This window comes from Rhinoraja longicauda, chromosome 10, assembly GCF_053455715.1.
Source record: "Rhinoraja longicauda isolate Sanriku21f chromosome 10, sRhiLon1.1, whole genome shotgun sequence".
In the NCBI taxonomy this organism is placed as follows: Eukaryota; Metazoa; Chordata; class Chondrichthyes; order Rajiformes; family Arhynchobatidae; genus Rhinoraja; species Rhinoraja longicauda.
The window spans coordinates 61,149,769-61,174,768 of NC_135962.1; the positions used below are offsets into that span (position 1 = coordinate 61,149,769).

A 25,000-nucleotide genomic window follows, 5' to 3' on the forward strand; every position below is an offset into this window, starting at 1 on the left:
CCCCCCACCCACCCATCACCCACACATACACACGGACACACACACACACACGGACACACACACACGGACACATACACACGGGCACTCCCCACACATGGACACTCCGCACACACGGACAGGGCCTTGGTCTGGGCATCTGACCAGCTGCTGTAACCTGCACCCTTGCACAGATGTGCAGCAGATGTTGCGAGGATGCAGCTGTGCTGGGCCACGAGCTGCAGGAGCTGCGGGACGATGCGAAGAGGGCAGCGTGTGGAGCCGGCGAGAGCGGCCAGAGTGAGCTGCAGGTACAGGTGAGTCTGGAGTGGGGGGGTGTGCGAGGGGAGTGTGCGTGGGGAGTGTGCGTGGGGAGTGTGCGTGGGGAGGGGGCGTGGGGAGGGGGCGTGGGGAGGGGGCGTGGGGAGGGGGCGTGGGGAGGGGGCGTGGGGAGGGTGCGTGGGGAGGGGGCGTGGGGAGGGGGCGTTCGGGAGGGGGGTGGGGAGGGGGTGTGGGGAGTGTGCGTGGGGAGGGGGCGTGGGGAGGGGGGGTGGGGAGGGGGCGTGGGGAGTGTGCGTGGGGAGGGGGCGTGGGGAGGGGGTGTGGGGAGTGCGTGGGGAGTGTGCGTGGGGAGGGGGCGTGGGGGAGTGTGCGTGGGGAGTGTGCGTGGGGAGGGGGCGTGGGGAGGGGGGCGTGGGGAGGGGGCGTGGGAGGGGGCGTGGGGAGGGGTCGTGGGGAGGGGGCGTGGGGAGGGGGCGTGGGGAGTGTGCGTGGGGAGGGGGCGTGGGGAGGGGGCGTGGGGAGGGGGGCGTGGGGAGGGTGCGTGGGGAGGGGGCGTGGGGAGGGGGGGTGGGGAGGGGTGCGGGGAGTGTGCGTGGGGAGTGTGCGTGGGGAGGGGGCGTGGGGAGGGGGCGTGGGGAGTGTGCGTGGGGAGGGGGCGTGGGGAGGGGGCGTGGGGAGGGGGTGTGGGGAGTGTGCGTGGGGAGTGTGCGTGGGGAGTGTGCGTGGGGAGGGGCGTGGGGAGGGGGGTGGGGAGGGGGAGCGGGGAGTGTGCGTGGGGAGGGGGCGTGGGGAGGGGGGGTGGGGAGGGGGCGTGGGGAAGGGGGGTGGGGAGGGGGGGTGGGGTTGGGGGGAGGGGGGGTGGGGAGGGGGGCGTGGGGAGGGGGGGTGGGGAGGGGGCGTGGGGCGTGGGGGTGGGGAATGCGTGGGGAGGGGGGGGTGGTTTGCGGCGCTGACTGATTCTGTCTTTGCCAGGGTGCGGAGTTGCTGTGGGGAGGGGGGGGTTGCAGCTGTGTGCCTCTCTGTGCCAGGGTGTGGCGGTGTCGGGGGGAGGGGGAGGGGGAGGGGGGGTGTTGCAGCTGTGTGCCTCTCTGTGCCAGGGTGTGGCGGGTGTCGGGGGGAGGGGGGGAGGGGGAGGGGTTCCGGCTCTGACTCTGTGCCTCTGTCTCTGTGCCAGGGTGCGGCTGTGCCGTGGGCAGACTGGGCGTGCCGGCTGGCCACACTGAGCAGCCAGACCAGCCTGCTGGCCGCTGACCTCTCCCCCGCCACTGCCGCCAACCTCCTGGCCCAGCCGGCACATCTGGAGCTCCAGTGGCAACAGCTGGCGGTGAGTGGCACCCGGCCGTATGGACCAGCTATCCTGACATCATCTTCATGGGTCAAAGGGGCAGAATCAGGCCATTGGGCTACACCATTCAATCATGGCTGACCTATCTTTCCTGCCTCACTCTGGCCTCTGATCCTTGTCTCTCCGCCCTAATCAACAATCTCTGCTTGATGTTTGGGTAACTACATAACCCACCGTCCCCTCCTCCTGCTTCCCCATATAGACGCCCCCATCCCCTCCCCTGCGCCCCATCTGGACTTGCACCCATTTCTCCCCACCCCCTGAAGTCTGGAGTACCTCAGCGCTCAGACAGCATCTCTGGAGAGAAGGAATGGGTGACGTTAAATCTCCCCACCCCCCTCCTCCCACCTCATTTCCTTTCTCCAGCTTCACAATTTGCAACTCTTTGGTCTCACACCTTGTGGAATGGCAACTTTCCGACTTTTCCAGTGACTTCTTTCCCAATTGCCATTACTACACAGGGAGTCGGAGCGATCTTACGCAGACCCAACAGAACAGATCTTCCAGTCGTTATTTCCAGTTTAATTAGTTGTTTGTTGAAGTAGTTGTACAAACAAGGAGATGAACATACCAGGCTGCACTTATTCCGCATACAAGTCATGGCCGGCTGCTCTGTCCCTGGTCTCGGGTCTGTCCAGTCGCTGGTCTGTCCAGGTCTGGTGAGAACTGTATGCTCTCTGTCCCTGTGTCTACCCACTCCCAGTCCCTTATGCCCATATATATTCACCACCCTGTACATCTAACGGCCGCCCCCCGAGTGCCCATAATAATACGGCAAGATATATCTCAACAAAATAATATAATATGCCAGCAGTAGCTAACCTAAACATAAATGGCTCCTGCAGCCTGTCTTTTCATCTCTGGCCTTTGTATAAGCATCTGCCTCTCAAAACCCCCTCACCTGTATCCACCAACTAACCCCCCTCACCTGTATCCACCAACTAACCCCCCTCACCTGTATCCACCAACTAACCCCCCCTCACCTGTATCCACCAACTAACTGCCAGCGTTTGTGCCTCCCCTCCTCTCCTCAGCTTTCCTTCTCCACCCCCACACTTACAATCAACTAACCTACAATTGAAGAAAGGTCCCAACCCGAAACGTCACCTATCCATGTTCTCCACAGATGCTGCCTGACCCGCTGAGTTACTCCAGCACTCTGTGAAACGTCACCTATCCATGTCCTCCACAGATGCTGCCTGACCCGCTGTTTTTTTACATACAGGCCACTAATAATCTTACTATACATCGGCACAATCAGAGTTAAGCACGAGAGTGTAGAACAGTAGATGACACTGACAGTACACAAGAGCACTGACGTAGGCCTGCAAGAAGGGCCACGCCGTCGTCTCGAGCACGACCCTCCACTGCCCGCTGCCTGCACCCGCAAATGGCCACCGTGGCCAGGAGCAACCCGACCGGGAGACCCACCTCCTGCCGTCCCTCCCCCTCCGACCCTCCCCCTCCGACCCTTCCACCGTCCCTCCGCCATCCCTCCTCCTCCCACCATCCCTCCGAACCTCCCCCTCCGACCCTCCCAACGTCCCTCCCCCCTTCCACCATCCCTCCCCCCTCCCCACCGTCCCTCCCCCCCTCCCCGCCATCCCTCCACCCTCCCACCATCCCTTCCTCCCACCCACAGCGGAGTGGGGGTTCAGGGGGGAGTGGGGGTTCAGGGGAGAGGTTGAGGGGAGGGGGGGTGAGGGGAGAGGTTGAGGTGAGGGTTGAGGGGAGGGGGTGAGGGTTGAGGGGAGGGGATGGGTTGAGGGGAGGGGGTGAGGGTTGAGGGGAGGGGGTGAGGGTTGAGGGGAGGGGGTGAGGGTTGAAGGGAGGGGGTGGGTTGAGGGGAGGGGGTTGAGTAGAGGGGGTGAGGGGAGAGGGTTGAGTAGAGGGGGGTGAGGGGAGAGGTTGAGGGGAGGGGATGGGTTGAGGGGAGGGGGTGAGGGTTAAGGGGAGGGGTGGAGGTTGAGGGTTGAGGGGAGTGGGGTGCTGCTCTGTGTTGTTGGGTGTGTACACCGGTTGCTGCTGTCACCTTGACCTAATGCCGGGCACCGGATCTGTGGCTAATCCGGCAGGAGTTGGCGCCGAGGCTGGGGATAAGCCGCGGCAGCAGCAGAGGCTGCTGTTCATCAGCCGGTGCAAGCGGCTGCAGGAATGGCTGACAGAGGCGGAGGAACGCATCGCCCTGACCACCGGGCCAACGCTCGAAGAGACGATCGACACACTGCAGAAGGTGAGAGGGTCAGCCATGGGGAAGCCTGTCAATGTGCGGGGAAAGTAGACCAAAGATAGACAAAGAGTGCTGGAGTAAACTCAGTGGGTCAGGCAGCATCTCTGCAGCACTCGTGTCTCCCCAGCTTCCCGCAGCTCCGCCCTTGCTCCCCCTCCCCCTAGTCACAACAGAGACAGAGTCCCCCTAGTCCTTACCTTCCACCCCATCAGCCATCACATACAACACGTAATCATCCAACATTTCCACCACCTCCAACGGGATCCAACCTCCAGCCACATTTTCCCATCTCCACCCCTTTCCGTCTTCCGCAGAGACCGTTCCCTCCGTAACTCCCTGGTTAACTCATCCCTTCCCTTCCCATCCAACCCACCCCCTCCCCAGGTACCTTCCCACAGAACATGCAACACCTGTCCCTTTACCTCCCCCCCTCGACTCCATCCAGGGACCCCGACAGTCCTTTCAGGTTCGACAGAGGTTCACTTGCACCTCCTCCAACCTCATCGACTGTATCCGTTGTTCAAGATGCAGACTCTTACACATCGGCAAGACCAAACGCAGACTGGGTGATCGTTTCACAGAACACCATCGCTCAGCCCGCGTGATCCAACCTGATCTCCCAGTTGCTGGACACTTTAATTCTCCTTCCCATTCCCACACAGACCTTTCTGTCCTCGGTCTCCTCCATTGTCAGTGAGGCTCAACGCAAATTGGAGGAACAGCATCTCATATTTTGCTTGGGCAGCTTACAGCCCAGTGGTATGATATTGATTTCTCTCACTTCAGGTAGCCCCGGCATTCCCTCTCTCTCTATCCCTCCCCCACCCAAGTTGCACTAGCTTCTCATTTTCACCCAACAAACAGCTTAGAATGGCTTGTTTCCTTTATCATCGTCACTTTTTTGCATATCATTCATTCAGTGTTCATTATCTCTCCACATCATCGTCTATATCTCTCGTTTCCCTTATTCCTAACCAGTCTGAAGAAGGGTCTCGACCCGAAACACCACCCATTCCTTATCTTCAGAGGTGCTGCCTGACCCGCTGAGTTACTCAAGCATTTTGGGTCTACCTAAGGTTTAGAGGGATATGGGCCAAACGCGGGCAGGTGGGGCGAGTGTAGGTCATAGAGTCATAGAGTCATAGAGTCCTACAGCACAGAAAGAGGCCCTTCGGCCCATCGTGTCCGCGCCGCCCGTTACCAAACACAGTCTAATCTAATTTTAATCCCATTTTCACGCATTTGGACCGTAGCCCTGAATGTTGTAGCATTTCAAGTGCCCATCCAAATGCCTCTTAAACGTTGTGAGTGTTCCCGCCTCCACCACCACCCCAGGCAGTGAGTTCCAGACTCCAACCACCCTCTGGGTGAAAAAGTTATTTCTCACATCCCACCGAAACCTCCCTCCCCTTACCCTGTATCTATGTCCCCTCGTTGAACCTTCCACCAGTGGAAGAAGTTCCCCGCCATCTACCTTATCTATGCCCCTCATGATCTTGTACACCTCGATCATGTCCCCTCTCAGCCTTCTCTGCTCCAGGGAAAACAACCCCAGTCTGCTCAGTCTCTCCTCATAGCCGAGGCCCTTCATTCCTGGCAGCATCCTGGTGAATCTCCTCTGCACCCTCTCCAAAGCTATCACATCCTTTCTATAATGTGGTGACCAGAACTGTACACAATACTCCAGCTGTGGCCTCATCAGTGTTCTGTATAATTCCATCATTACCCCCCTACTTTTATATTCGATGCCCCGGCTAATGAAGGCCAGTAACCCATATGCCTTTTTGACCACCCTGTCCACCTGTCCTGCTGCCTTCAAGGACTTGTGTACCTGTACTCCAAGGTCCCTCTGTACCCCTGTCTTCCCTAGGGTCCTTCCATTCATGGTGTACTCCCTCTCCAAGTTATTTCTGCCAAAGTGCATCACCTCGCACTTTTCAGGATTAAATTCCATCTGCCACTGCTCCGCCCATCTGACCATCTCATCTATATCTTCCTGCAGCTTGCAGATCCCTTCCTCGCTATTCACCACCCCCCCTACCTTTGTGTCATCTGCAAACTTGCTGATCATGCCCTGTACGTTAACATCCAGATCATTAATGTAGATTACAAACAGTAAGGGACCCAACACCGATCCCTGCGGCACCCCACTGGACACCGGCCTCCAGTCACAGAAGCAACCTTCTACCATCACCCTCTGCCTTCTGTCACTAAGCCAGTTTTTTATCCATTTTGCCAAGGTGCCCTGGATCCCATGGGCTCTTACCTTCTTGACTAGTCTCCTGTGTGGGACCTTGTCAAAAGCCTTACTGAAATCCATGTATACCACATCCACTGCACTACCCCCATCTACCTCCTTGGTCACCCCTTCAAAAAATTCAATCAAGTTAGTCAGACACGACCTTCCATTAACAAAGCCATGTTGACTATCCTTAATTAACCCTCGATCCTCCAAGTGAAGACTGATTCTGTCCCTCAGAATCTTTTCTAGCAGCTTCCCCACCACCGATGTCAGACTCACCTGCCTGTAGTTCCCAGGTTTATCCCTACTGACCTTTTTAAATAATGGCACCACATTAGCTATCCTCCAGTCCTCCGGTACATCCCCTGTTGCAAGAGAGGCTCTGAAAATTTGTGCCAGAGCCCCCGCAATCTCCTCCCTTGCCTCTCTCAGCATCCTGGGATACATCTCGTCAGGGCCCGGAGACTTATCCACTTTTAAGCCTGCCAGAGCCTCTAGCGCCGCCTCCCTGTCAATAGCAATATGCTCAAGAACATCACAACCCTCCTGCTCCATTTCTAAGTCCGCATCGCCCTCCTCCCTCGTAAAAACAGATGCAAAAAAAATCATTTAAAACATCTCCTACATCCTCTGGCTCCACACACAGCTTTCCACTATGGTCCCTGATGGGCCCCACTCTTTCCCTCGTTATCCTCTTACCCTTGATATACTTATAGAACACTTTGGGATGAGGTTGGATGAGGTGAGGCAGCACGGAGGATTTAGGCCGAATGGCCTGTTTCTGTGTCCAGTGCAAGGGGCCGGGGCTGGAGGGTTCAGGAGAGAGGAAGGGCGGTGCGGAGGTGGTTTCTGGTGGCGTGAGTGTTGCGTGTATCCGTGTGAATGAGAGGGATTACTGCCCTGTGGGGGGGGGGGGGGTTTACACAGGAGGCCCCTCCCTTCTCGACAGCTGGGACCACAGCTGGGGGTGGGGGGAGAGACTGAGGCAGAGCGAGAGTGTTGGAAGGCAAGGGTGAGTGCCATCTGACCAAGCTGTGTGCAGGAAGGAACTGCAGATGCTGGTTTACAGCGAGGATAGGCACAGAATACTGGAGTAACTCAGTGGGACAGGCAGCGTCTCTGGAGAGAGGTCTGGAGAAGGGTCTCCACCTGAAACATCACCTATTCCTTCTCTCTGGAGAGGCTGCCTGACCCGCTGAGTTACTCCTGCACTGTGTGTTTATCTGACAGTGCTAGACGGGCTCAGAGGGCCGAACGGCCTCTGAGGGCGGGGGAGTGTGGGGGGGGGGGCACTGAGAGAGGGCTTGCAAACACCCCCTGAGTGGGGGCTGTGGCGGGATGTGTTGGCTCCTCACTGGGGGAGTGGCCATGTGATGGTGCGTGTACATGTACAAGTGTATGTGAGGGCCATGTGATGATGGTGCGTGTACATGTACAGGTACAAGTGTGTGTAGGGGCCGTGCTGATGGTGCGTGTGCGTGTACAGGCGTGTGTGGGGGAGCTGGGTCGGCGTGAGTGTCTGTACAGGTGTGTGTTGGGGCCGTGCTGATGGTGCGTGTGCGTGTTTGTGTACAGGCGTGTGTGGGGGAGCTGGGCCAGCGTGCGTGGCGTAGGAGCAGCGTGGAGCGGCTGGGCGCGGTGCTGAGGGAGAGCGAGGCGGGCACTGCTGCTAACGTGGACGACAAGCTGAGGATCATCAACAACCGCTGGCAACACCTCGGGCACCTTGCCCAGAACAGGTGGGGGGGCAGCGCCGGGGGGAGGGGCACTGTGGGGGGGGGGGGCAGCGCCGGGGGAGGGGCACTGTGGGGGTGGAGGGCAGCGCCGGGGGAGGGGCACTGTGGGGGAGGGGCAGCGCGGGGGGAGGGGCAGCGCGGGGGGAGGGGCACTGTGGGGGGGGGGGGCAGCGCCGGGGGAGGGGCACTGTGGGGGGGGCAGCGCCGGGGGAGGTGCACTGTGGGGGTGGGGGGCAGCGCCGGGGGAGGGGCACTGAGGGGGGGGAGCGCCAGGGGAGGGGTACTGTGGGGGGGGGTGAGGTTGAGGGAGGGGGTGTGAGGGGGCGGCACTGTGGAGGGGGGGTGAGGGAGCGATGCAGTTTGGGAGGGGCGGGGGTGAGGTGCCGCACTGTGGGGACGGGGGCCGCACTGTGGGTGAGGGGATGAGGGGGTCGCACAGTGGTGGGTGGGCAGGGGTGAACAGTGGTGAACAGTTCGTCACGGAGCTGATTGGGGGAGCGGGGTTTTGTGGGCTGGCTGTGACTGCAGACATCTGTCCCTCAGCCGGCTGGATAATCCCTCAGTGACAGGTGCTGGTGAACAGCCCGGCACTCACACCCCCACCTCCCTGTGACAATGGCAACGCGTCCCCATCAACTGGCAGCTCACCACCACTGCCATCTGTTGCCTCAGCCATGCCTGGGGTGAACATGTGTGGCCCCCCCTCACCCCTCACCCACAGCGCAAGGCCTGCCAACAGGGAGTCTGGGACACGGGCCCTGTCACATGTACACGGGCCCTGTCACATGTACACGGACCCTGTCACATGTACACGGACCCTGTCACATGTACACGGGCCCTGTCACATGTACACGGACCCTGTCACATGTACACGGACCCTGTCACATGTACACAGTCCCTGTCACGTGTACACAGTCCCTGTCACATGTACACAGTCAGTGCCGGGACTTCGTCCTTGTTACATTCACAGCACCTGTTACACAAACTGTACGTTTAGGTTTGCATTGTAGCGCATCAGTTCCACAGACAAAGTCCAATGTCCGCAATGGGGTAGAGGTGAATCGGACAGTGCCCGAGCTTATGGAAGGGCCGTTCAGAAGCCTGATAACAGAGGGGAAGAAGCTGTTCCTGAGTCTGGTGGTGCGCGCTTTCAAGCTTCTGCACCTTCTGCCGGATGGGAGCGGGGAGAAGGAATGACCGGGGCGGGACATGTCTTTGATTATGTTGTGTGGTGGGTGTATGGAACGAGCTGCCAGAGGAACGAGCTGTCTGAAGAAGGGTCTTGACCCGAAGCGTCACCCATTCCCTCTCTCCTAGATGCTGCCTGACCTGCTGAGTTACTCCAGCATTTTGTGATACCTTTGAGCTGCCAGAGGAGGTAGTTGAGGCAGGGACTATAACAGCATTTAATAGCCTGAGTTGGACAGGTACATGGATAGCAGAGGTTGAAAGGGAATCGTAAGGAATTGCAGATGTTAGAATCTTACGTAAAATATAAAGTGGAGTAACTCAGCTTCTCTGGAGGACATGGATAGGCGACGTTTCTGTTTGGGTCCAGATGCTGCCTGACCCGTTGAGTTACTCCAGCATAGAACATAGATCAATACAGGGTGGATACAAAATGCTGGAGTAACTCAGCGGGTCAGGCAGCATCTCAGGAGAGAAGGAATGGGTGATGTTTCAGGTCGAGACCCTTCTTCAGACTGATGTCAGGGGAGGGGGCGGGACAAAGATAGTATGTAGTTGGAGAGACGAGGAGAACTTCTTCAAAGTTGACATACCTATTCACAAGTGCGAATCCTCATCAAGGTATGTCAACTTTGAAGAGGTTCTCCTCTTCTCTCCAACTACATTCTTTTTTGTCCCGACGACCCGAAACATCACCCATGCCTGACCCACTGAGTTACTCCACCATCGATTTTAGCCAGCATCTGCAGTTTTTTTCCTGTACATAGAACAGTACAGCACAGGAACAGGCCCTTCAGCCCACGATATCTGTGTCGAACATAATGCCAAGACCAATGCTTGTATGCCGACACATGATCCATATCTCTCTGTTCCCTGCATATCTCTCTGTTCCATGCATATCCACATGCCTATCCAAAAGCCTCGTTTGCGTGTCTTTTCTGTGGGTGTGTACCTGTGTGTGCGCATACCTATTTGTGTCTTTCTCCTGTGTGTGTGTTTGTACCTCAGCGTGTATCTGTGTGTGTGTGTGTACCTGTGCGCACATACCTATTTGTGTGTCTTTCCCCTTTGGGAGTGTGTATGTGGGTTTGTACCTCAGCGTGTGTGCCTCAGTGTGTGTGTGTACCTGTTTGCACATACCTGTGCGTGTGTTTATAATTCAGCGTGTGTGCCTCAGTGTTTGTGTGTACCTGTTTGCGCATACCTGTGCGTGTGTTTATAATTCAGCGTGTGTGCCTCAGTGTGTGTGTGTACCTGTGTGTGCACATACCTGTGCGTGTGTTTATAATTCAGCGTGTGTGCCTCAGTGTGTGTGTGTACCTGTGTGCACATACCTGTGCGTGTGTTTATAATTCAGCGTGTGTGCCTCAGTGTGTGTGTGTACCTGTGTGCACATACCTGTGCGTGTGTTTATAATTCAGCGTGTGTGCCTCAGTGTGTGTGTGTACCTGTGTGCACATACCTGTGCGTGTGTTTATAATTCAGCGTGTGTGCCTCAGTGTGTGTGTGTACCTGTGTGCACATACCTATTTATGTGTCTTTCCCCTATGTGTTTGTATCTTTGTGTGTACCTCAGTGAATATTTAACTGTGCCTGTCTGTGTGTACATATATTTTCTTTCTGTGGGTACCTCTGTCTATGTGTGTATTCTGTGTTTGCCTTTTCTCAGTGTGTGTGCAATGTGTATGAGTACCTGTGTGTGTGTGTGTGTGTTGTGTCTCTGCTCACACACACACTGCCATCCCCAGTGTCGCTGACTGGGTGGGGGGGGGGGGACAGTCAGGGCTACAGTGGTTGTGTGTGTGGGCCGGGGGGGGGGCGGGGGGTGAGGACAAGCTCGGCGTCCCGTCCCCTGAGGCTGAGGCTGAGGCCGGCCCCAGCCCGGCTGTGCCCCAGGGCAGGGGTGATGGGCGGGCCAACCTGCTGACAGTGCCTTTGTCTGTGTGGGGGAGGGGAGGGGAGGGGAGGGGAGAGGCAGCAGCCTGCATATGAGCAGGCGTGGGGGAAACCAGTATGTGTGTACGTGCAGGGGAGACAGCACGGTGACAACACTGGCCGTCTCACTTCATGCAGCACGCAGGGGAGCGTCGCTGCACACATCCACCTGAGGCAGCTCGCAGCACCTCCATTTACAGCCCAGGACACGGCAGCCCAGCGCTGCAGCACCTTTGTCATTGAACGAGGATGTCGCCAGGTCTGCAGGGCTCGGGTTAGAAGGAGGTGTGTGGGGCAAATGTTTTACACCAAGGGTGGTGGGTGCCTGGAATGTGCTGCCAGGGGTGGTGGTGGAAGCAGATATGATGGTGGTGTTTAGGAGACTTTTGGATAGGCACAAAATGCTGGAGTAACTCAGCGGGTCAGGCAGCATCTGTGGAGAACATGGATAAGTAACGTTTCACAGAGTGCTGGAGTAACTCAGCGGGTCAGGCAGCATCTGTGGAGAACATGGATAGGTAACGTTTCACAGAGTGCTGGAGTAACTCAGCGGGTCAGGCAGCATCTGTGGAGAACATGGATAGGTAACGTTTCACAGAGTGCTGGAGTAACTCAGCGGGTCAGGCAGCATCTCTGGAGAACATGGATAGGTGACGTTTTCGGTCAAGACCCTTTTTCACACATGGATATGAAGAAGGGTCTTTACCCAAAACCTCACCTATTTCTTTTCTCCAGAGATGCTGTCCAACCCGCTGAGTTACTCCAGCTTTTTGTTTCTGTCTTTGGATGTGGAGGGGTATGGACTATGCACAGGTAGATAGTCTTGGTATGATGTGGACTGAAGGGCCACTATCCACCTGTGCATAGTCCATGTGTTCTAAGAGAGGTTGGATAGGGAAGGGTTTTATTCCTATGAATGCTGAGGGGTGATCTTCTAAAGGTTAATAAAACCACGAGGGGCATAGATAAGGTGGTCTTTGGGGGGTCTAAAATTAGAGAACATCGGTTCAAGATGAGAGGGGAAAGGTTTAATAGAAACCCGAGGGCAGCTTTTTTCACGCAGAAGTTTGTGGGTGTATGGAACGAGCTGCCGGAGGAGGTAGTTGAGGCAGGTACCATATCAACATTTAAAAGGAACTATGGACAGGGACATGAATGGAAAAGTTTAGTGGGAGACACAGGAACTGTAGATGCTGGAGTCTTGCGTTGAACACAAAGTGCTGGAGTCACTCAGCAGGTCAGGCAGCAGTGATGGAGAACATGGATGGGTGACATTTTGGGTTGGGATCCTTCTTCAGACATGAGGGTCACAGAGAAGGTGGTCTTTTTTCCAGGTTGGGGGTATCTAAACTTTGAGGGAGGTAGCTGAGGCAGAAACTATAAATAACAGCAAGAGGATTTGAGTATAGAAGTAAAGAGGTCCTTCTGCAGTTGTGCAGGGCCCTGGTGACACGACATCTGGAATACTGTGTGCAGGTTTGGTCTCCCAATTTGAGGAAGGACATCCTTGTAATTGAGGCAGTGCAGCGTAGGTTCATGAGGTTAATCCCCGGGATGGCGGGACTGTCATATGAGGAAAGATTGGAAAGACTGGGCTTGTATTCACTGGAGTTTAGAAGGATGAGAAGGGATTTATAGAGACGTATAAAATTATGAAAGGACTGGACAAGCTAGATGCAGGAAAAATGTTCCCAATGTCGGAGGAGTCCAGAGCCATGGGCCACAGTCTAAGAATAAAGGGGAGGCCATTTAAAACTGAGGTGAGACGTGGGCAGGTGCAGATGGGGCATGTTGGATGGCATGGTGAGTTGGGCCGAAGGGCCTGTTTCTGTTCTGCGTGACTGTGACTGTGTGAGGTTAGTGTAGATCCTGTCTTACGTCCACGCTGCCACGATTCCCTGGGTCTGCATCCACTGATTGAAGCACACACCAGCTTGACCCAGGGGAATGCAGGGACACCAGTAAATGGGGTTCAGCAGCCAGGGAGGGGAGGGCAGGGGAGATGGGCCGCCCCTCAGCACCCATCATTGGTGAGACACCCATGGGTGGGGGAAGGAACACGGCAGGACCTGAACCCCCCCCTCCTCCCCACTGGCTTGCCTGGGACAGAACCAACATGAGTATAGCACAGGAACAGGCCCTTCGGCCCACCATGTCCATGCTGAACATTATTCCAAGTTAAACTAATCTCTGCCTGCACGTGATCCATACCCCTCCATTCCCTGCATACCCATGTGCCTATCTAAAAGCCTCTTAAACACCACTATCATATCGTCCCCCACCACCCTCTGTGTAAAACACTGGCCCCGCACATCTACAAACTGCCCCCTCTCACCTTAATGCCATGCCCTCTGGAGCTGGACATTTCCACCCTGGGTAAAGGTTCTAAGTGTCTACCATGTCTATGCCTCTTATTCAGATACATTTCTCTCAGGTCTCCCCTGGCGTTCCAGAGTACAACCTGAGTTTGACGATCGTGTTTATGTGTAGTATCATCTGATCTGATTTGGATAGCGTGCAACACAAAGCTTTGCGCTCGGTACACTTGACAATAATCAACCTAAACCTTGTGTCGGTGCAGCGGGTAGAGCCGCTGCCTCACAGCGCCAGAGACCCGGGTTCCATGCTGACCTCGGGTGCTGTCTGTGTGGGGTTTGCACGTTTTCCATGTGACTGCGTGGGTTTCCTCTGGGTGTTACAGTTTCCCCCCACATCCCCCCACGTGAGGGTTTGTAGATTAATTGGCTGGAGAGTGGATGAGAAAGTGGGATAACATGGAACTCATGTGAACGGGTGGTTGATGGTTGGCGTGGACGCAGTGGGCCTGTATCTGTGCTGTATCTCTAAACTACAGCTGAACCTGTGGGGGGAGCGTGGAGTGCTGGAGCAGTGGTTTCACTCGGCCCCTCTTGCCCCGTTCCCTCCACAGGGTGAAGCGGCTGCAGCAGACACTCAGCTCAGTGCAGAGCCTGGGTGGAGAGATGAACGGTCTCCGCTCCTGGCTGGCTCACATGGAGTCCGAGCTCTCCAAGCCCCTGGTCTACAGCATCTGTGACGATCAAGAAATCGAGAGGAAGCTCGCCGAACAGCAGGTGCGTGGGCTAGCAGCGACAGGCCCTTCGGCCCCTCCACACCGCCGTGTACCGACACGGTGGCAGAGCTGTAGAGTTGCTGCCTCACCGCGCCAGAACCTGGTTCCATCCTGACCTCGGGTGCTGTCTGTATGGAGCGTGGGTTTCCTCCGGGTGCTCCGGTTTCCTACCACATCCTAAAGACGTGCAGGTTTGTAGGTTAATCGGCCTCTGTAAATTGACCCTAGTGTGTGGGATAAAACTAGTGTACGGGTGATCAGTGGCAGGCAGGCACGGACTCGGTGGGCCGTAAGCCCTGATTCCACATTATCCCAATACACAACGTCCCAGACCTCAGTGAGGTCACGCCAATATTTAGAGATACAGCGCAGAAACAAGCCCTTCGGCCCGCACATTAACACTATCCTACACACACTAGGGACAATGTTTACATTTACCAAGCCAATTAACCTACAAACCTGTACGTCTTTGGAGTGTGGGAGGAAACCGAAAATCTCAGTGAAAACCCACGCAGGTCACAGGGAGAACGTACAAACTCCGTACAAACAGCACCCGTCGTTGGGATGGAACCCGGGTCTCCGGTGCTGCAAGCGCTGTAAGGCAGCAACTCTACCGCTGCACCACCGTGACCGCCTATTTGTGAGGACGTTGCCAGGACATGAGGGCCAGAGCTACAGGGAGAGGTTGAACAGGCGAAGAGCGCAGGAGGCTGAGGGGTGATCTCATAGCTGGGGTGTATAAAATCAAGAGGTGAATCCTGGCACCCACCACCCGCTGTGTTTAAAAAAACCCTCGCCCCACATATCTCCTTTAAATATTCCTCTTCTCACCTTAAACCTAAGCCCTCCGGTCTTTTATAATTTTCACCCTAGTGAAAAAGGTTCTGACTGTCTACCCCATCTATGCCTCTCATCATTTAAAATAATTCTCTCAGATGACCCTAGAACCTCTGGCATTCCAGAGAAAACAATCCAAGTCTGTCCAACCTCTCCCTGTAACTGATGCCCTCTAATCCCGACATTCTGGTGAACCTCCTCCGCACCCTCTCCAAAGCCTCCACACCCTTCCTGGAACGGGGGCGACCGGAACTGCAAGTGTTCAGACTATCACAGCGGCCTGTGTCTTTGCCTTCCTCCCCCCCCCACTGCCTCACTCCCCCCTGCCTCACTCCCCCCTGCCTCACTCCCCCCTGCCTCACTCCCCCCTGCCTCACTCCCCCGCTGCCCCACTCCCCCCCTGCCCCACTCCCCCCCCTGCCCCACTCCCCCGTGCCTCACTCCCTCCCTGCCTCACTCCCTCCCTGCCTCACTCCCCCCCGCTTCACTCCCCCCTGCCTCACTCCCTCCCTGCCTCACTCCCCCCTGCCTCACTCCCTCCCTGCCTCACTCCCCCCTGCCTCACTCCCTCCCTGCCTCACTCCCTCCCTGCCTCACTCTCCCCCTGCCTCACTCCCCCCTGCCTCACTCCCTCCCTGCCTCACTCTCCCCCTGCCTCACTCCCCCCTGCCTCACTCCCCCCTGCCTCACTCCCTCCCTGCCTCACTCCCCCCTGCCTCACTCCCCCCTGCCTCACTCCCCTCCTGCCTCACTCCCCCCCTGCCCCACTCCCCCCCTGCCCCACTCCCCCCCTGCCCCACTCCCCCGTGCCTCACTCCCTCCCTGCCTCACTCCCTCCCTGCCTCACTCCCCCCCTGCCTCACTGCCCCACTCCCCCCTGCCCCACTCCCCCCTGCCTCACCCCCCCTGCCCCACTCCCCCGTGCCTCACTCCCTCCCTGCCTCACTCCCTCCCTGCCTCACTCCCTCCCTGCCTCACTCTCTCCCTGCCTCACTCCCCCCTGCCTCACTCCCCTCCTGCCTCACTCCCCCCCCTGCCTCACTCCCCCCCTGCCTCACTCCCTCCCTGCCTCACTCCCCCCTGCCTCACTCCCCCCCTGCCCCACTCCCCCTTGCCCCACTCCCCCCTGCCTCACCCCCCCTGCCCCACTCCCCCGTGCCTCACTCCCTCCCTGCCTCACTCCCTCCCTGCCTCACTCCCTCCCTGCCTCACTCCCTCCCTGCCTCACTCCCCCCCTGCCTCACTCCCCCCCTGCCCCACTCCCCCCTGCCTCACCCCTCCCTGCCCCACTCCCCCGTGCCTCACTCCCTCCCTGCCTCACTCCCTCCCTGCCTCACTCCCTCCCTGCCTCACTCCCCCCCTGCCTCACTCCCCCCCTGCCTCACTCCCCCCCCTGCCTCACTCCCCCCCTGCCTCACTCCCCCCCCGCCTCACTCTCCCCCTGCCTCACTCCCCCCCTGCCTCACTCCCCTTCCCCTGCCTCACTCCCCCCCTCCCAACTCTGCCCCACTATTCACCCCTCTGCCCCACTCCCCCCCTGCCTCACTCACCCCCTCTGCTGCACTCCCTCCGCTCTCTCCCCTGCCCCACTCTCGCTCCCCCCTGCTCTCTCCCCCCCGCTCTCTCCCCCCCCCCACACTTCCCCCCCCTGCTCTCTCCCCCCACCCGCTCTCTCTTCCCCCTCCCCCCCCCCCCCCGCTCTCCCCGTGCCCCTGGTGCAGGAGCTGCAGCAGGAGATTGAGCAGCGCAGCGCGGGTGTTGCGTCGGTGCTGCGCCTGTGTGACGGGCTGCTGGAGGAGGGCGAGGTCGAGGCTGAATGCGACGGGCTGCAGCAGGGCAGCCGCAGCCTGCAGCGGCGTTGGCGCAACGTCTGCTCCATGGCGGTGGAGCGCCGCATGAGGTGAGGGATGTGGAGATGGGTGGTGGGGGCAGAGGGAGGGACCTGGGGTGGGGGCACCCAGGGGGAGGTGGGGGTGGGGGAGTGTAGTGGCACACTGTGGGGGTGGGGGAGTGTAGTGGCAGACCGTGGGGGTGGGGGGGGGGGTGTAGTGGCAGTCGTTGGGGGTAGGGGTGGGGGTGTAGTGGCAGACCATGGGGGGGGAGGTGTGGCAGACCGTGGGGGTGGGGGGGCATGTGGGGGGAGGTGTAGTGGCAGACCGTGGGGGTGGGGGGGGTGTAGTGGCAGACCGTGGGGGTGGGGGGGGTGTAGTGGCAGACCGTGGGGGTGGGGAGGGGATGATGATGGGGGGTGACCCAGGACCAGCGTCTGACCTGGAGAGGGTTACAGTGACGCTGCAGGGTGACCGAAGGAGGTGGAGAGTAGACCCCCGGGATGAGAGGGGAGTCAGATCAATGCAGCTGGAACTGGAATCCTGGAGTTTAGATTTGGCAATCTGATGCAAACATACAAGATTTAAAGAGCAAAACACCCAGTGCTGGAGTAACTCAGCGGGTCGGGCAGCATCTGTGGAGAAAAGTAATAGGTGATGCTTTGGGTTTCAACACAAAATGCCACCTATTCCTTCCCTCCAGAGTTGCTGTCTGACCCACTGAGTTATTCCAGCTTTTTGTGTCTATCTTTGGTTTAGAAACATAGAAACATAGAAAGTAGGTGCAGGAGTAGGCCATTCGGCCCTTCGAGCCTGCACTGCCATTCAATATGATCATGGCTGATCATTCAACTCAGTATCCTGTACCTGCCTTCTCTCCATACCCCCTGATCCCTTTAGCCACAAGGGCCACATCTAACTCCCTCTTAATTATAGCCAATGAACTGGCCTCAACTACCATCTGTGGCAGAGAATTCCACAGATTCACCACTCTCTGTGTGAAAAAAAACGTTCTCATCTCGGTCCCTTATCCTTAAACTGTGACCCATTGTTCTGGACTTCCCCAACATCGGGAACAATCTTCCTGCATCTAGCCTGTCCAACCCCTTAAGAATTTTGTAAGTTTCTCAATCTTCTAAATTCCAGCGAGTACAAGCCGAGTCTATCCAGTCTTCATATGAAAGTCCTGCCATCCCAGGAATCAATCTGGTGAACCTTCTCTGTACTCCCTCTATGGCAAGAATGTCTTTCCTCAGATTAGGAGACCAAAACTGTACGCAATACTCCTGGTGTGTCTCACCAATGCCCTGTACAACTGCAGCAGAACCTCCCTGCTCCTATACTCAAATCCCCTCGCTATGAATGCCAACATACCATTCGCTTTCTTCACTGCCTGCTGCACCTGCATGCCTACTTTCAATGACTGGTGTACCACGACACCCAGGTGTTGCATCTCCCCTTCTCCTAATCGGCCACCATTCATGTAATAGTCTGCTTTCCTGTTCTTGCCACTAAAGTGGATAACCTCACATTTATCCACATTATGCTGCATCTGCCATGCATTTTCCCACTCACCTAACCTATCCAAGTCACGTTGCAGCCTCCTAGCATCCTCCTCACAGCTAACACTGCCCCCCAGCTTCGTGTCATCCGCAAACTTGGAGATGTAGCATTCAATTCCCTCGATCAAATCATTAATATATATTGTAAATAGCTGGGGTCCCAGCACTGAGCCTTGCGGTACCCCACTAGTCACTGCCTGCCATTCTGAAAAGGACCCGTTTATTCCTACTCTTTGCTTCCTGTCTGCCAGCCAGTTCTCTATCCACATCAATACTGAACCCACAATACCGTGTGCTTTAAGTTTGCATACTAATCTCTTATGTGGGACATTGCCGAAAGCCTTCTGGAAGTCCAGATATAACACATCCACTGGTTCTCCCTTATCCACTCTACTAGTTACATCCTCGAAAAATTCTATAAGATTCGTCAGACATGATTTACCTTTCATAAATCCATGCTGACTTTGTCCAATGATTTCACCACTTTCCAAATGTGCTGCTATCCCATCTTTAATAACTGACTCTAGCATTTTCCCCACTACCGATGTTAGACTAACTGGTCTGTAATTCCCCGTTTTCTCTCTCCCTCCCTTTTTGAAAAGTGTGGTTACATTAGCTACCCTCCAATCCTCAGGAACTACTCCAGAATCTAAAGAGTTTTGAAAAATTATCACTAATGCATCCACTATTTCTGGGGCTACCTCCTTAAGCACTCTGGGATGCAGCCTATCTGGCCCTGGGGATTTATCGGCCTTTAATCCATTCAATTTACCTAACACTACTTCCCGACTAACCTGGATTACCCTCAGTTCCTCCATCCCATTTGACCCCCGGTCCCCTGCTATTTCCGGCAGATTATTTATGTCTTCCTTAGTGAAGACTGAACCAAAGTAGTTATTCAATTGGTCTGCCATGTCCTTGTTCCCCATGATCAATTCACCTGTTTCTGACTACAAGGGACCTACATTTGTTTGAACTAATCTTTTTCTCTTCACATATCTATAAAAGCTTTTGCAGTCAGTTTTTATGTTCCCTGCCAGTTATCTTTCATAATCTATTTTCCCTTTCCTAATTAAGCCCTTTGTCCTCCTCTGCTGGACTCTGAATTTCTCCCAGTCCTCTGGCAGGCTGCTTTTTCTTGCTAATTTGTACGCTTCATCTTTTGTTTTGATACTATCCCTAATCTCCCTTGTTAGCCACGGATGCACTACCTTCCCTGATTTATTCTTTTGCCAAACTGGGATGAACAATTGTTGTAGTTCATCCATGCGGTCTTTAAATGCCTTCCATTGCATATCCACCGTCAACCCTTTAAGAATCAATTGCCAGTCTATCTTGGCCAATTCACGTCTCATGCCCTCAAAGTTACCTTTCTTTAAGTTCAGAACCGTTATTTCTGAATTAACTAAGTCACTCTCCATCCTAATGAAGAACTCAACCATATTATGGTCACTCTTGCCCAAGGGGCCACGCACATCAAGACTGCTAACTAACCCTTCCTCATTACTCAATGTCCAGTCTAGAATAGCCTGCTCTCTCGTTGGTTCCTCTACATGTTGGTTTAGAAAACTATCCCGTATACATTCCAAGAAATCCTCTTCCTCAGCACCTCTCCCAATTTGATTCACCCAATCTATATGTAGATTGAAGTCACATTTGAACCAGCATCTGCAGTTCCTTCCTACACAAGTGTGAGGTTTAGTTGAGTTTATTGTCACGTGTATTGAGGTACAGTGAACAGCTTTTATGTTGTGTGCTATCCAGTCAACGGAAAGACAATACATGATCACAAGTGAGCCGCCCACATTGTAAGGAACATAGAAAAACATAGAAAATAAGTGCAGGAGGAGGCCATTTGGCCCTTCGAGCCAGCACCACCATTCATTGTGATCATGGCTGATCATCCACAATCAGTAACCCGTGCCTGCCTTCTCCCCATATCCCTTGATTCCACTAGCCCCTAGAGCTCTATCTAACTCTCTTTTAAATTCATAAAATGTGTACAGACATAAGGTAAAGGGAATGAGGTTTGGTGCGAGATAAAGTCCAGTAAAGATGGTCTGAGGGTCTCACAGTGCGGTGTTTGGAGTCCCCCTCTTCACCCTGAGGGGGGAGGGGGGAGTTGGGGCTGAGGGTTGGGGTCTCACTCTCTCCCCCACCCCAGGATTGAGGAGACGTGGCGTCTGTGGCAGAAGTTTCTGGAAGACTACTCTCAGTTTGAGGAGTGGCTGCGGGGGGCAGAGGAGGCGGTGACCAACCCCCTCACCTCCCAAGTGCCCTACGCCCTGGCCCGGGAGGAGCTGAAGAAGTACGAGGTGAGTGGGGTGGGGTGGGGGGGGACGTATGGGGCAGTCTGGAGCCTGGGGGGGGGGGGGGGGGGGAGAGGGAGGGGGCAGAGTCTGTTCCCATGGGGTGGGGAGGGGAGGGGGTGGGGGTGGGGGGAGAGTGGAGGGGAGGGGCAGGGTCGGTTCCCAGGGCGTGGGGTGGGGTGGGGAGGGGAGGGGTGGGGAAGGGTGGGGGTGGGGGGAGAGGGGAGGGGCAGGGTCGGTTCCCAGGGCGTGGGGTGGGGTGGGGAGGGGAGGGGGGCCGGGTATGGGGGGGTTTTACACACTGAGCACAGACACTCCCCCACACCCACTGACCACCGGCTCAGATTGTAGACCCGTCATTTGCTGCTTCAGCAACAACATCTGATATAAAGTCTGCAAACTATAAACACATTATAAGATAAATGATGGACACAGAGTGCTGGAGTAACTCAGCGGGTCAGGCAGCATCTCTGGAGAAAAGGAATGTGTGGCGTTTTGGGTCGAGACCCTTCTTCAGGTTGGGCTCTCAGTCTGAAGAAGGGTCTCGACCTGAAACGTCACCCATTCCTTCTCTCCAGAGATGCTGCCTGACCCGCTGAGTTACTCCAGCACTTTGTGTCTGTCTTCGATGTAAACCAGCATCTGCAGTTCCTTGCTACTGATCAGATAAAGGATACATGAATTACACGTACATCATGTATAAATCTGCACAACACACAAAATAAACATACGTGGTCACACATGAATTATACATGAATCATATCAATTATGGAAAATGTGTACACGTCAAACCTCAACGATGGACAGATGGCAGAATGACACGGGTTATAGTAGGATGATGCAGGTTGTAGATAAATGCACACGTACCACACACCGCACACCACACACCACACACCACAGCTACACACCACACACCACACACCACAGCTACACACCACACACCACACACCACAGCTACACACCACACACCACACACCACACACCACAGCTACACACCACACACCACACACCACACACCACAGCTACACACCACACACCACACACCACACACCACACACCACAGCTACACACCACACACCACACACCACACACCACACACCACACACCACAGCTACACACCACACACCACACACCACACACCACAGCTACACACCACACACCACACACCACACACCACAGCTACACACCACACACCACACACCACACACCACAGCTACACACCACACACCACACACCACACACCACAGCTACACACCACACACCACACATCACAGCTACACACCACACACCACACACCACACACCACACACCACACATCACAGCTACACACCACACACCACACACCACAGCTACACACCACACACCACACATCACAGCTACACACCACACACCACACACCACAGCTACACACCACACACCACACACCACACACCACACACCACACACCACAGCTACACACCACACACCACACACCACACACCACAGCTACACACCACAGCTACACACCACACACCACACATCACAGCTACACACCACACACCACACACCACACACCACACACCACAGCTACACACCACACACCACACACCACAGCTACACACCACACATCACAGCTACACACCACACACCACTGCTACACACCACACACCACAGCTACACACCACACACCACAGCTACACACCACACACCACACATCACAGCTACACACCACACACCACACATCACAGCTACACACCACACACCACACACCACAGCTACACACCACACACCACACATCACAGCTACACACCACACACCACAGCTACACACCACACACCACACACCACAGCTACACACCACACATCACACACCACACACCACAGCTACACACCACACACCACACACCACAGCTACACACCACACACCACACACCACACACCACACACCACAGCTACACACACCACACACCACTGCTACACACCACACACCACACACCACAGCTACACACCACACACCACACATCACAGCTACACACCACACACCACACACCACTGCTACACACACCACAGCTACACACATCCCACACAAACCCAGGATCACCATTGCCTCACCTAGTGCCAACCTCCTCCCGAGGGGTGGGAGAGAGGGGTGCGGGCACTCTGACAGGGACTGACCTCAGGTGTTTCACAGACACTGACCCGGGGAGTGGGGGGGGGGGAGATGGTGGGGCTTGGGGGAGTTGGCGGGGTGGGGAATGCGTGTGTCCCAGTCACTGACCCCAGGGGGGGGTGTTTGCGGGTGGGTGGGGAGTGTGTGCCGGTCTGACCCTCTCCCCGTGCACCAGGTGCTGCAGCGAGGGGCGCAGGAGCCTCGGGGTGGGGGGGGGGGGGGGAGTAGGTGGGGGTGTTGTGTGGAGTGGGTGAGAGGGGGGGGGTAGGTGGGGGTGTTGTGTGGAGTGGGTGAGGGGGGGGTAGGTGGGGGTGTTGAGCGGGGTGGGTGGGGGAGGGGTTGTGGGGGGTGGGGAGTGTACCAGTCTGACCCTCTCCCCGTGCTCCAGGCGCTACAGCGAGGGGCGCAGGAGTCTCTGACACAGCTGGAGTTGATCAACAAGCAGTACCGCCGCCTGGCGCGCGAGCACCGCACCGACACAGCCAGCCGCCTGCGCCGCACCCTGGCCGCAGCCAACCAGCGCTCGGACCGGCTGCAAAGCCGCACCACCGCCATCCTGCGCCGGCTCAAGGTGACGCAGCCTCCGCACCCCTCCTGGCCATGACCTGATTGTAGTTTAGCCTCTCCCCCATCGATATCTATCCCCCCCCCCCCACTGGCCTCTCCCCCTTGCCACGCCAGCACCATGCCCGTACCTCCGACACCCCCCCTCCCGCTTCAGACTGAGAGCCCAACCTGACCCACTGCCCCCAGCATCTGACCCCTGCCCCACTGTCTGCCTCCAGCGTCTGCCCCCACCCTGCCCCACTGTCTGCCCCCAGCGTCTGCCCCACTGTCTGCCCCCAGCATCTGACCCCTGCCCCACTGTCTGCCACCTGCCCCCAGAGTCTGCCCCCTGCCCCCAGCGTCTGCTCTCCTGCCCCACTGTCTACCCCCTGCCCCCAGCATCTGCCCCCTGCCCCACTGTCTGCCCCCACCCTGCCCCCAGCATCTGCCCTCCTGCCCCCACCCTGCCCACTGTCTGCCCCCACTGTCTACCCCCTGCCCCCAGCGTCTGCCCCCAGTCCCCAGCGTCTGCCCTCCTGCCCCACTGTCTGCCCCCAGCGTCTGCCCTCCTGCCCCACTGTCTGCCTCCAGCGTCTGCCCCCAGCGTCTGCCCCCAGCGTCTGCCCCCACCCTGCCCCACTGTCTGCCCGTGTGACGGGGTGCCGTGTCTCTGCAGCACCTGACGGGGCAGCGTGAGGAGTTTACGAGCGGCCGTGCGGCGGTGCTGGTGTGGCTGACGGAGCTGGACCTGCAGCTCACCAACGTCGAGCACTTCTCACAGAGCCACGTCACCGACAAGGTCCGCCAGCTGCAAGTGAGTACCGGCGCCGGCACCACCACACTGTGAATCCCCCCCGCCACCACCACACTGTGAATCCCCCCGCCACCACCACACCGTGAATCCCCCACCGCCACCACACCGTGAATCCCCCACCACCACCACACCGTGAATCCCCCACCACCACCACACCGTGAATCCCCCACCACCACACTGTGAATCCCCCCGCCACCACCACACCGTGAATCCCCCACCGCCACCACACCGTGAATCCCCCACCACCACCACACCGTGAATCCCCCACCACCACACCGTGAATCCCCCACCACCACACTGTGAATCCCCCACCACCACACTGTGAATCCCCCACCACCACACTGTGAATCCCCCCGCCACCACCACACTGTGAATCCCCCCGCCACCACCACACTGTGAATCCCCCACCACCACCCCACCGTGAATCCCCCCGCCACCACCACACCGTGAATCCCCCCGCCACCACCACACCGTGAATCCCCCCGCCACCACCACACCGTGAATCCCCCACCACCACCACACCGTGGATCCCCCACCACCACCACACTGAATCCCCCACCACCACCACCACACTGTGAATCCCCCACCACCACCACACCGTGAATCCCCCCGCCACCACCACACCGTGAATCCCCCTGCCACCACCCCACCGTGAATCCCCCCACCACCACCACACCGTGAATCCCCCCGCCACCACCCCACCGTGAATCCCCCCACCACCACCACACCGTGAATCCCCCACCACCACACTGTGAATCCCCCACCACCACCACACCGTGAATCCCCCCACCACCACCACACCGTGAATCCCCCACCACCACACTGTGAATCCCCCACCACCACCACACCGTGAATCCCCCACCACCACCACACTGTGAATCCCCCACCACCACCACCACACTGTGAATCCCCCACCACCACACTGTGAAT

At 57.0% G+C, this 25,000-nt stretch overlaps 1 protein-coding gene across 1 annotated transcript in view; it reads left to right on the top strand.

Moving 5' to 3' along the window:
- Positions 1-25,000, top strand: part of LOC144597541 (nesprin-2) — a 34,530-nt gene that overhangs the window by 954 nt on the left and 8,576 nt on the right. Inside the window, exons 2-10 of the mRNA XM_078407021.1 lie at positions 171-293; positions 1,433-1,652; positions 3,679-3,836; positions 7,651-7,814; positions 13,864-14,026; positions 16,584-16,762; positions 20,418-20,568; positions 23,099-23,281; positions 23,933-24,070. Coding sequence (XP_078263147.1) covers positions 171-293; positions 1,433-1,652; positions 3,679-3,836; positions 7,651-7,814; positions 13,864-14,026; positions 16,584-16,762; positions 20,418-20,568; positions 23,099-23,281; positions 23,933-24,070 — 1,479 coding nt within the window. The remainder of the gene's footprint in view (positions 1-170; positions 294-1,432; positions 1,653-3,678; positions 3,837-7,650; positions 7,815-13,863; positions 14,027-16,583; positions 16,763-20,417; positions 20,569-23,098; positions 23,282-23,932; positions 24,071-25,000) is intronic.